This window comes from Dipodomys merriami, unplaced genomic scaffold (assembly GCF_024711535.1).
Source record: "Dipodomys merriami isolate MVZ:Mamm:240054 unplaced genomic scaffold, mDipMer1.0.p SCAF_464, whole genome shotgun sequence".
NCBI lineage: Eukaryota > Metazoa > Chordata > Mammalia > Rodentia > Heteromyidae > Dipodomys > Dipodomys merriami.
This window is the reverse complement of record NW_027206029.1, coordinates 242,659-255,272: the sequence shown is the minus strand read 5'-3', so window position 1 is coordinate 255,272 and position 12,614 is coordinate 242,659. Positions and strand designations below refer to the sequence as shown.

At 39.1% G+C, this 12,614-nt stretch overlaps 1 protein-coding gene across 1 annotated transcript in view; it reads right to left on the bottom strand.

Moving 5' to 3' along the window:
* LOC138808651 (ubiquitin-conjugating enzyme E2 U-like) overlaps nucleotides 1–12,614 on the bottom strand; it is a 60,060-nt gene that overhangs the window by 35,533 nt on the left and 11,913 nt on the right. Inside the window, exons 5-6 of the mRNA XM_069994910.1 lie at nucleotides 12,246–12,366; nucleotides 4,936–4,981 (exon numbers count right to left, since the gene is read on the bottom strand). Coding sequence (XP_069851011.1) covers nucleotides 4,936–4,981; nucleotides 12,246–12,366 — 167 coding nt within the window. The remainder of the gene's footprint in view (nucleotides 1–4,935; nucleotides 4,982–12,245; nucleotides 12,367–12,614) is intronic.

Sequence of the window (12,614 nt, the reverse complement as noted above, 5' to 3'; positions counted from 1 at the left end):
AAATTCTTTCTCATCAAATTTGAGTCCAGGAACACTATGAAGCTGGTCCTAGTGGACACTGGTGACTGGTGTCATATCATTGTCAGGTGTCATGCAATCTAAGACTGGTCCCCCTCCTGGGCTCTGGGGTTGCCACAGCATGGTGTTCATTCAAGGAATGGGAACTTGACTTTAAAAGACTGAATCCAGTGGGGCGCTGGTGGCTCATGCTTGTAATCCTAGTTACTCAGGAGGCTGAGATCTGAGGATCCTAATTCAAAGCCAGCCCCAGGAGGAAAGTCTGTGAGACTCTTATCTCCAATTAATCACCAGAAAACCAGAAGTGGGGCTGTGGCTCAAAGTGGTAGAATTCTAGCTTTGAGCACAAAGAGCTCAAGGACAGTGCCCAGGCCCTCACACCAAGTTCAAACACCATGACCACCCTGATGCCCACCACCAAAAATAAAAAAAAAAAAAATTGAACCAGAGCAAAGTTTCTCGTAGCTCCTCATTACAGTACCTTGCTATCTCAAGTGTCATTGTTTTTTGTTCTTCGTGAATGCATTCCTTTGCTTTTTTTTTTTTTTTTTTTTTTTTTTGGCCAGTCCTTGTGCTTGAACTCAGAGCCTGGGCACAATCCCTGAATCTTTTTGTGCTCAAGGCTAGCACTCTACACTTGAGCCACTGTGCCACTTCTGGCCTTTTCTGAGTAGTTTACTGGAGATAAGAGTCTTGCAGACTTTCTTGCCTAGGCTGACTTTGAATATGATCCTCATATCTCAGCCTCTTGAGTAGTTAAGATTACAGGTGTGAGCCATTAGTACTCAACCTATATCTACTGTTCCATATTCTATCTCAATCAGGTACAAAAACAACTTAAAAATGACCATTAATGGATGGATGATAAAAATATTTAGTTGTATTATTTAGAGAAAATATTATGCAATTATCTTTATAATAAGGTTTGTTAATATGTGCAATTAAATACCTCTAGGATAAAACAAAGTTGCAGAGAAGAATGCATTTTGTTATTGTGTGCAATGAAAATACACAAATGTACTCATTTTACATGTCTAATGGTGCATTTAAACTTTAATAAAGAAAAACTGGAGGCTAGAGGTCACAAAGGAGCAAGTCTATGCTGTCATTGGCTCTGGTTTTTCTCACTTAGGGTTTATTCATGTGAAAGTACTACTTTGAAAGCAAAATTACAATTAAAAAAAAAAAGAGAGAATAACCTGGCTAGAGAGTATGATCCTGTCTCAAAAAAAAAAGATTTTTAAAGGTAAAATAAAAGAGTGAAAGAGCTTTTTTTTCTTGTGCCAAAGCAACAAAGACTCTCGGGAGCATGTAGACAAAGTCTTGGCACAGGCCAGAAGCTTCCCACCTTGGAACCCTCATCTTAAGCACATTATTTGGATCTTAATTATTGACTTTTTCCCTCTCATATTGTAGATATTTAATGATAGGTTGATATCATACCTTTAAAATAAATTCAGGGGAGATGGGAAGGGATGGGAAGGGGAAACAAAGGAGGAGGCTACAATGCTTGATAAGAAATGTACTCATTACCTTGCCCATGTAATTGTAACCCCTCTGTTCAGTATTTTCACAAAAAAATGAATTTAATACAAAAGGACAAAAAAAGCTTGAGATAGAGAATGAGGGAATGAGAGAGAGGAGAGAAATAATATTCACATAACTTACTATATAGTATTTTGTCCTGAGTAATTTATTGGTATGAATGTGCTACCATGCTGAATTCATAAGTGAAACTTTATCATCCAGATGTATAGGAATGCATAGACACATGTGGAGTTGGAGGCTAGCTGAGGCTTTGGTTAGTGGTCTTGAAACATAAGCCTTGCTGATAAGCGGGGATATCTGTCTGCAGCAGGATGTGGAAAACACATCTTCGGGTATCTCCACACTTTCACATGTGTGTTTCCCTCTCCTAGAAGTCTCTGCCCGCTGACTCTACTCTCCACTCCCCTCCCAACTCCCTTCCAAGCCTTAGGAAGCCATTTCTGCCTCTATATTCCCTCAGTATCTCTGATCTTAACTTTGCATAGCACTTACAATATCCTATTCAAAAATAACATAGAAGCAATAAACAGATATGGCTCAATAAGACATTTAAAAAAGAGGATTCTAAGACTGGATACAGTGCTTCATTTCTGTAATCCCAGCTACACAGGAGGTGGAGACTGGGAGGATTATGGCTCCAAGCCAGCCTGAGCATACAAGTTAGCAAAATGCATCAACATGAACTTAACAAATAAGCCTGCTACATGTGTCTTTCATTCTAAAACACAGGTAGGGGGACTGTGATCTGAGCCCTGCCCCCTGCAAAAAATGTTGAAACACTCTCTGAAAAATAACTAAAGCAAAAAAGGGCTGGGTACATGTTTCTCAAATGGTAGAGCATCTTTCTAGAAAGCACAAGATTCTGAGTTCAAACCTCAGCATTGTCTGGAAGAAGGAAGGAAGGAAGGAAGGAAGGAAGGAAGGAAGGAAGGAAGGAAGGAGGAAGGGAGGGCGGGAGGGAAGGAGGGAGGGAGGGAGGGTGGGAGAGAGGGAGGGTAAAGAAGTTCAGAGATAGATAACTTGGTGAAAAAGTTAAGGCTTTTAAAGGAAGCCTCTAAGGCAACATTAGAACCACAGGGGAAGAAGTTTCTGTTTTCATTGTGATCTGACCTTAGCATTCCTCAAATTTCTTCTGTGACATTTCAGCTGTACCCTCTGTTGGAAGATGCTCCCTCTATTAGTGCTCAGGGACCAACAGTCAGTCCTGTTCCCTATACTGTCTTCCTTTCAGAAGAGTGTAAATCTCATGAGGTTGGGAACAGCTATTACCCAGTTAAGTTTCCAACATTGAGTCACAATGTTCAGCTCAGATCATATGTTACAAGTGGATGTTTATTTATGGAGCCTTAAATACATAAATACTGTTTCCCAAGAAATAAAAACCTGCCCATCACTGTAACTGGTGTCCTGTAGACCATGGCAGACATACCAGACACGTTCCTGGCATCTTCAATGACTGAGCATCAATTGAGTCTCCTAGTTCTATTCTACCCCACTGAAAGGACTCCACCTGTGTTTTGTGGCCTATTGGAAACAGGATTTTAACTGTCTGGCTCTACCTGGAATACAGTTCTATCGCCAGCTTAGTCCTTCCAGCTCCTGACGTTAATGCAAAGTTCTAAGCTGATGGCAATAGACTGTCACAAACTCCAGAGCATTATCTTGCTTTGAATTATTTCCCAAGAATCCACTGTGAATGCAAACCAAAAACCTAGATGTACCTGAGCTGTATTTCAGGACAAATGTATCATTGAAATTCACGGATACACAGCAAATTGCAGCCGTAGGTACCCTTGGAAATAGATTGTTATTGAAGTCTAGACAATATTTCTCTGCCTGAGTTTTTTGGAAGGCTTCACTAGGGAAGTCAGCTTAGCAGCACAAGGTGAACACCATCCACCACACCTCATTCCGGTGTCAGTTCTTCTTGGTTTGGTTCAGAGGACCTGCTGAAGCTGGGACTATAGACCCTCTTCCAGTCCCTTCCCACTGCCTTCTCAGCGAATGCTGGCACTGTCACCTTATGGGATGCAAGTAATTGTACCACACATAGGACCAACTTCTGATATTTCTGGGACATTCATGTTTTACAGGTGATAAAATAGTGTTTGTGTCCTGGGCGTCTATCACAGGCCTGTTTTCTGCCCGTGAAGTGCTTTGTGCTACATTAACAACACATTTAAGTGACAATGCCTCTACTGGATCCTACCCACGCGGGCCCTTCATTTCCAGTGCTGATTCACCCACAGGAGCCCCTAAGGTTGTCTAGTTCTGCTCCTCTTTCATACAAGAACAATCAAGGTAACCTGAACTAAATCAAGCTGTATTTTTGACCCTAGTTTGGTTTTCTACATGTGACTGGCTATCAAAATGATGCCGATGGGCAAGTTGAAGGAGATAAATGCTGCAAAACCATACCTGAGATTCCAGACTTATACCCTGGTCAAGGAATTCAAGACCAAGGCCACAGTGTTGGGTGATGGCTTCTACCCAGATGTTTACAGTTTTCCTGTGGGATCTCATCTCCTCCTCCTACATTGTTTAGATGTTTGTTACATAAAACAAGTTGTGATCATTCTAACGATAGTACATTTTTTTTTCAATACTCCTTTACAATACTCAAAACAGGCTAGGCACCTGTGGCTCACATCTGTAATCCTAGCTACTCAAGATCTAGCTTCTGAGGATCATGGTTCAAAACTAACTCAGATACAAGCTGGAATTAGATCAGCAGTTCAAGGGGTAGAACATTAGTCTTGAGTAAAAAAAACCAAGGGATAGTGCCCAGGCCTTGAGTGTAAGCCCCTCTACCAATAAACACACACACATACAGAGAGACAGACAGACAGACAGACACAGACACAGAGAGAGATGGGGAGAGAAAGAGAGAGAGGAGAGAAAGAGAGGAATAGGCTATATAGTCTATATAGATATATTTATTTATTTTTTATTATTTATTATTTTTTTTGGGTCCGGTTGTGGGGCCTGAACTCTGGGTCTGGGCGCTGTCCCTCAGCACTTCAGCTCAAGGCTAGTGCTCTACCACTTGAGCCACAGCACCACTTCCGGCTTTTTTCTTTTTGCTTATGTGGTGTTGAGGAATTGAACCCAGGGCCTCAGGCATACAAGGCAAGTGCTCTACCACTGAGCCACCTTCCCAGCCCCTATATAGATGTATTTAATTTCAATTCAATAGAAGATATTTAATAATTTCCCACATTCTTCCTAAAAACATTGTAAAAAGGCACTGTAACAGATACAAATATCCATTTCCTTTGATAAATTAAATAAGTTATTATTATAGAAAAATTTAAATCAATATTCCTTTTAGTAAATAAATTTATAGACAGTAAATAAAAGAAAACTTACCTCAATGTATATGATTTTGTAGATGATTCTTGGCTTTTATCTTCCACTGCAAAAAGAAAATATAAAGTGCTCCTGGTTTTCAGAAGATTGGCTATATGGTTTTAAATGCACTCTTTCCAAAGCCTCAATAAAATGGTAATAAAGAAATAAAAATAAGGAATAAAATTGCAAAGAGAGCAAAAGAAAGATGACAAGAAAAAATTTCAAGACAGAAAGCAGATGTCAAGTAGTAACTGTCATAGGAAGCCCTAGAAATTTGAAACCTAACTGCATGATATGGGAAGCCAATAAAACAACTCAGCAATGGAAGGTACCAGTTAACTCTGAAAGGAGCCATGAGAGGCAGATCATAGACCCCAGCTTACACCCTCACCTTTGCAATCAGATGGTCCTTGTGCCAGGCAAGATGGAGCATGCATGACCTCTAGAGAAACAGCCTGAGAAATCTAGGACTAGAAGGTATTGGACACAGTACAAGAGTATAGTAAGGGACAGAACATAGTGAATAAACCAAATAAGTCACACTGATCAGAAATATTTCTGACCCTTATCCCTTGTGTACCTTTCAGAAAATCAATCTTTTTCTTTCTCCTTCCCCACCATCTTTTCCATAAGGTTGAAATTTCTCACAGGATAAAAAAAAATCCAAGCCAAGAAAATTGTTTTATCCCTTAGATAATCCCCCCCTAGATTCTTACTTAAAAATTCAAGAATGAGCCAGACACCGGTGGCTCAAGACTGTAATCCTAGCTACTCAGGAGGCTGAGATCTGAGGATCACGGTTCAAAGCCAGCCCAGACAGAAAAGTCCATGAGACTCTTATTTCCAATAAACTGCTCAGAAAAAGCTAGAAGTGTCACTGTGCCTCAAGTGGTAGAGCACTAGCCTTGAGCACAAAGAGGCTCAGGGACAGAGAACAGGCCCTGAGTTCAAGCCCCAGGACCAGCAAAACACAAACCAACCAACTCAAGAATGAAACAAAACCATCAAGAAACCTAGTTTTATTCAGAACTTTCAATCATTTTTCATAGTTCATTTTATAATATAGTTATCCTGTGAACAGATAGTCAAAGGTCACTAGACAAAATTAGTGTCATGAAAGCCAACCACTCCAAAAATGAGAAAAAAATGTAAAAAGTTTTTTTTCTTATCTAAAAAATCCTCCCAGAATTACTACAACAACAAAGTGATAGATAACAAAAAATAATTGGAGTTAAAATGGGAGGACCAGAGGTATAGACCCAACATTCAAATCATAGTGGTCAAGAAGACTCCAGGAAAGTAGAAGGGGAAAAACTCATAAAAGAAACTATATAGGAGAATTTCCTGGAGCTGAAGGAAAAGCTTTGACATTTCAATAGCATATCAAATGCTTTACATGATGAGTAAGGGGAAAAAACAAGAACAAAAACACACCATGTCACATTATCAAGAAATGTTAGCACAGGCACTGGTGCTCATTCCTGTAATCCTAGCTACTCAGAAGGCTGAGATCTGAGGATCATGGTTTGAAGCCAGCCTTGCCAGACAAGCCCAAGAGACTCCTTTGTCTAATTAACCAGTAAAAACCCAGAAGTGTAACTATGGCTTAAGTGGTAGAGCATCAGCTTTTTTTTTGAGGGGAAAAAAGCCAAGTGAGAGCATGAGGCCTTGAGTTCAAGCCCCAAGATAGGCACTAAAATAAATTACATCACCAGCAATAAAAATAGTATTTTTTGAAATAGAAAAGGGAGAAAATAAGTGACATGTAAAGACAAGACACCTAGATAACATCATCCTTTTCAAAAGCAGAACTCGATACTAGAAGGTAATATTTTTTACATTTCTGAGGGAAAACCATTTCCTAGCTAAAATTCGGCTACGCCGTGAGCAAAAGAGTAGAATCATTATATTTGGGAGTACTGTATGCCAAGCCTCCTGTGCGAGGAAGCTCCTTCAAGATGTGCTCCAACAACATGAAGGCATAAGCTAATGAGAGGAAAATGGGGGCGGAAGCAGGACTCCAGAGGGCAGACAGAGGGATATCCTAGGGGAAAAACAATGCCAGCCAGAACCGAAGGATGGCCAGAGTGCCAAAGAAGAGTAGCGTTCAAAGGGGGAAAGGAAACAAATACTGATCAAATACCTGGCAGGTTTCACAGCTTGGTCAAAAAAGTTTAAGGAGAGAATAGAGTCTCTTTATAAAAATAAGAGAACAAGACATCTGTACAAGAAAAAAAATCAAGATAATCATTCATGACTTGAGATGAATTTTTTTTACATTTCCTGGAATTCATTTCAATAAATATTATTTTATATGATCAGAAGGAAGATCTTAAATATATAATTTGTTATTTTAAATATAATTTTTGTTATTATGAAGGTGTTGTATAGAGGGATTACCATTTCATAAGTCACATAATGAATATCATCCTTTTTCTTTTTCTGTTTCTTTTTTTCAGTCATCAGACTTGAACTGGGGTGGGAGGAGGGGACTGGGCTCTGTTCCTGAGCTTTTGTGCTCAAGGCTAGTGCTCTATCATTTGGAGCCATGACTCTATTTCCAGTTTTGAATGACTAATAGGAGATAACAGTTGCAGGAACTTTTCTGCCAGGGATATCTTCAAATCGTGATCCTCAGATCTCACTCTCCTGAGTAGCTAGGATTACAGGTGTGAGCCACCAGAACCCTGCTGTGAGTATAATTCTTTTTGGACAATGTCACCCTGAGATGAATATTTACAGTCATATTAATGTAACCAAACTTGGTTAGGTGGAAGGAGAGACAATGTGGGTGAGAATGGAAGCATAAGAGATAAATCTTTGTATCACATACAATGAAATCTGTGAATAATATCTAAACTGAAAAGTCTCAGATGCCACTAGCACAGAGTACGCTTAGAAATACAACGGTAGGTAAATGCCAGAAGAAACAAATAACTGTGCTGAGCTGTTGTTGCCTCTAGGGGCAGCACTTAAGGATAAAAGAAGGTCTGTTTTACTCCAATAAAAATGGATTTCATTGTTGGTGGGAATGTAAACTTGTTCAATCACTTTGGAAAGCAGTACTACACAAAGACTACACATAGAGCTCCCCTATGATCCAGCAATCCCACTTTTAGGCATTTATCCAAATGATCACAAACAATGCCATACTAAAGTTACCAGCACAACTATGTTTATCGCAGCATTATTTACCATAGCTAAGATATGGAACCAACCCAGATGCCCCTCAGTAGATGAATATATATATATATGTGTGTGTATATATATGCATATATACATATATATATATAATGGAATTCTATGCCTCTATCAGAAAGAATGACATTGCCTCATTTGTTAGGAAATGGAAAGGCTTGGAAAAATTATATTAAGTAAACTAAGCCAGGCCCAAAGAAACATAGGTCCCATGGCTTCCCTTATTTGCAATAACTAGTATATGTTTAGGACAAACAGACGAGTTCAAAAGCTATGTACATATGACCATATAATCTGATGAGAAATGAACCCCAAGATAGGGACACAAGAGATTTTATCTTTCTTGTTGTTCTTTTATTTTATTTTATTTATTTATTTATTTATTTTTGGTCGGTCATGGGGCTTGAACTCTGGGCTTGGGCACTGTCCCTGTGCTCTTCACTCAAGGTGAGCGCTCTACTGCTTGAGCCACAGCACCACTTCCAGTTTTCTAGTGGTTTATTGGAGATAAGAGTCTCACAGACTTTCCTGCCCAGGCTGGCTTTGAACCGTGATCCTCAGATCTCAGCCTCCTGAATAGCTAGGATTACAGGCTTGAGCTACCAGTGCCCGGCAACTTCTTGTTCTTTTTAATGTACTTATAATGTACTATATGATTTTTTTTTTGTTTCTTTGTATGTTGTTCCTCCATGGTACAACCTCTGTTTTCACTGTATTTGATTCTGGTGTCCTGCATGTTGTATATACATTTTTCTAATTCAGAGAGGGGAAGGGAAACAACAAAATGCTGAAACAGGGATACAGTCTGACCCATTGTAACAATGAGATGTACAAGAAAATGAACTTTACAACTTGGGGCTAGGAGGAGGTGTTGGGGATGTGGGGAAGGAAGGGAAGGTAGGGGAAAAACAAAGGAGGAGGTAACAATGCTTGATAGGAAATGTAATCATTACCTTACTCATGTAACTGTAACCCCTCTGTACCCTATTTTTACAATAAAAATATAAAAAAAGAAAACAAACTTTACAAACGTTGTGGGGAGAGGAAGGAGTTGGGGAGGTGGGGAGGAAAGGGATGGTAGGGGAAAAACAAAGGCGGGGGTAACAATGCTCAATAGGAAATTGACTTATTACCAAGATCATATAACTGTAATCCCCCTGTACAGTATCTTTACAGTAAAAGGATACATTTAAAATAAAAAAAAGGATTCCCACTTTGTGTCCTTCAAAGCTATGAATGTGTTTTTTGGCTAGCATCTTAATTAATTAATTAATTTTGTTGGTCATGGAGCTTGAACTCTGGGCTTGAACGCTGTCCCTCAGCTCTTCAGCTCAAGTTGAGTACTCTACCACTTGAGCCACTGTGCCACTTCCGGTTTTCTGAGTGCTTTATTGGAGAGAAGAGTCTCATGGACTTTCCTGCCCAGGCTGGCTTTGAACAGTGATCCTCAGATCCCAGCCTCCTAAGTAGCTAAGATTACAGGAGTGAGCCACCTGCACCCAGTGATAGCATTTTTAGTTAAAGCTAGCAACCTAGAGACTTTGCTAAAAACTCTCTGGGCTATCAGGTGCACCAAAATACAAACAGGAAAAGAAAGATGTGCAACTTCAGCAAATGCACCTATATGCTGTACCACCCTGTTAAACTCAAGCTTTCCAAACCTTGTGATTTTGGCAAGTAACAGGATATTTACAGCAGTGTTGGGATTGCTGGTTTACAATGATGGTGTTAAATCTCTGTTTTTTCCTAAGTGGGGCATGCTACTGGACTAAATTTCTTTTTTTCCTGATATTTAGCATATATATATATGTATATGTACACATACATATACATATATATATGTATATATATCTGGGGGGGGGATATATCTATACCTAACCAGAAAAAGTATTCCTTTTAGAAAGAAAAAAACCATATGGGGCCCTTATATTGTATGAGACATCCCTTAGCTCATTTGTAGACACAAATTTCTTTTAAAATTGGTATACTGTTAGGAGGATTTTTAAAAAGTACTAAACTAATTGGAGCTTCTGCTGTCAAGTTAGCCTTTCACTATGTATTGCAAGTCTTAAATTTGTTGACCCTAGAGGATTGTCTCTGTTCATCCTATTAAACTTGGAAGAGTGGGCAGGACCCTTGCTCATCACCTCCTCCTTGAAGTCCTCACTAAGGAAGAGGCTGTGGGGACCAGATGTTGATTCTATTTCTAAGTAAATGGCGAGGTAAAGTCTAGATCTCAATTTATGTTTTATTCCTCATTCCGTCATTCTATTAGTTTTCATTCCATACGTCCTGTCAGGCACCTCCTGTCAGACTCTGAGGACATGGTTCTAGCTATAATGAATGCCTCCAGAGATGATCTCATTAGCTGCCTTGTGTTTCTTGTTTATACAATGAATTATCTGTTTCAGTTTTGAGTTGTCTAAAAAATATGACAACAATTCTTCCTGTGAATTTCCTAGATTCTTTTAATAAGCATTTGAAATGGATGTGAGAGAGATTCTTGCAGTATCCTAGCAGAGGCCTCTTCCAATGGTTAATTTATTCCTGTTGGCCTTTTTTTTTCATACAATTCCCTGTAGAAGTACTACTATGCAATTAAGAACAAACAAGCTTTCTGCTACTTTTTCACTCCTGACGCAAAGCATCTGTCTCTGCCACATCTGGGCATCCTTCCACATCAAGTGATGGAACAATCAGTGTCTTCATGGTGCCCTAGGCACCCACTCCCAGCCTAGACAAGATGGTAAGCAAGGCTGAGAGCTATTGATGGGTTTGCGTATCCACAAGAGCTCATCAAGGAAATCAGAAAGAGTAGGAGAGGGAGTAGATGTGACCAAAGCACATTATAGGAATATCACAATGAAGTCCCTTTGTACAATTAATATAAGTTAGTAATAATAACAAGAAAAAAAAGATTCACAAGGGTGTCACTAGTTGAATGCCAAGGGTATCCAAATAAAAATCAGACAATAAAGCAGAAGACTGGAGAGCTTTGAGTGCCATTTCCACAGGAATCATTAGAAAGCATACCTGGGGAGGAACTTTCCAGAAGAAAATGCTGAATATTTTGCTAACTAAGAGGGGGATAGGCCCAAGATTAGTAACATGTGTGAAGTCTAGGAAATATTCACTATGGACATAAGCATTGAAATTTCATGTCTTATTATGATGTGTGGTCAAGTCTCCAATGGTGCCATCCATCCAGAACATAAAAGATAACATATAAAAATACTGAATTTAAGATTTCTGATGATCCAGGCTCACTCCTGTAATCCTAGCTACTCAGGAGGTTGAGATCTTAGGATCATGGTTCAACGCCAGCCCTGGCAGGAAAGTCTGTGAGACTCTTATCTCCAATAAACTACTCAGAAAAACATAGTGGAAGTGGTGTTGTGGCTCAAGTGGTAAAGTGCTAACCTTGAGCACAAAGTGGCTCAGGGACAATGCCCAGGCCCTGAATTTAAGCCCCAGGACTAGCATAAACAAACAAATAAATAATCTCTGATGATCTTTAATTAAAGGAACACACCGATTGGTTTGATAATTACAGTAGGGAAGATTTTAATAGTATTTAATTGCTGAAATGGATACAGATTCTAGTTCACCTGTAACCATAGCTACTCATATGATAGAGATGAAAGGATTATGATTTGAGGTCAGCTAGGGCAAAAAGACCCAAAGATCCTATCTCAATTAGCAAATAACCGAGCACAGTGGCACATGCCTGTCAATGTAGATACATGAAAGCATAGAGGGACCATCGTCCAGGCTGGTCTGGGCACAAACATAAGACTTGCCTGAAAAATAACTATGGCAAAAACAACTGGTGGAGGGAATCAAGTGATAGAACCTAGCAAGAACAAGCCCCTGAGTTCAAACCCCAGTACTGGAAAAAAAAAAGCCCAAACAGAATGTAATTAAATATTTCCTTATAAAAATAGTTATTTGCTAAATCACTTATTTGTATAAATGTTTAATGTAAAAATGTTACAGAATGATACTTAATGTATAATTGCCAAGAACAACAATACATAATACTTCATGTATAATGTAAGAACTAATGTTTAATGTATAAATGCTAAAGAACACTGTGTAATATGTAATTGCCAAGGAACAACACTTCTTACCTTGTCCTGGCTCCTGGGAAAGTGTATGAATTATATTTCTGTACAAATATTCATTTTTAACCAGAGTTTGGGATGCTTCCAAATTTACTGGATTTTCTAGCATTGGGTTAGAAAGCATAACCTAAAAGAAAGCATACAACAGGCACTTGTTCAGGTTTGTCTTGAAAGAAAATGCAAACCAACATATACAACTCCCTACAAGTATTTACAAAATGACTCTTATGTATTGAGCTGGAGATAGACATAACATAGTCGCTACTCCCAATAAACTCTCGATCTATCTTGGTTCTAATATTGTATACTCATGAACCAAACACTAGGATCAAAGTAAATGTTCTTTCTGGTACCATTTGTTCCTATCACATAAAT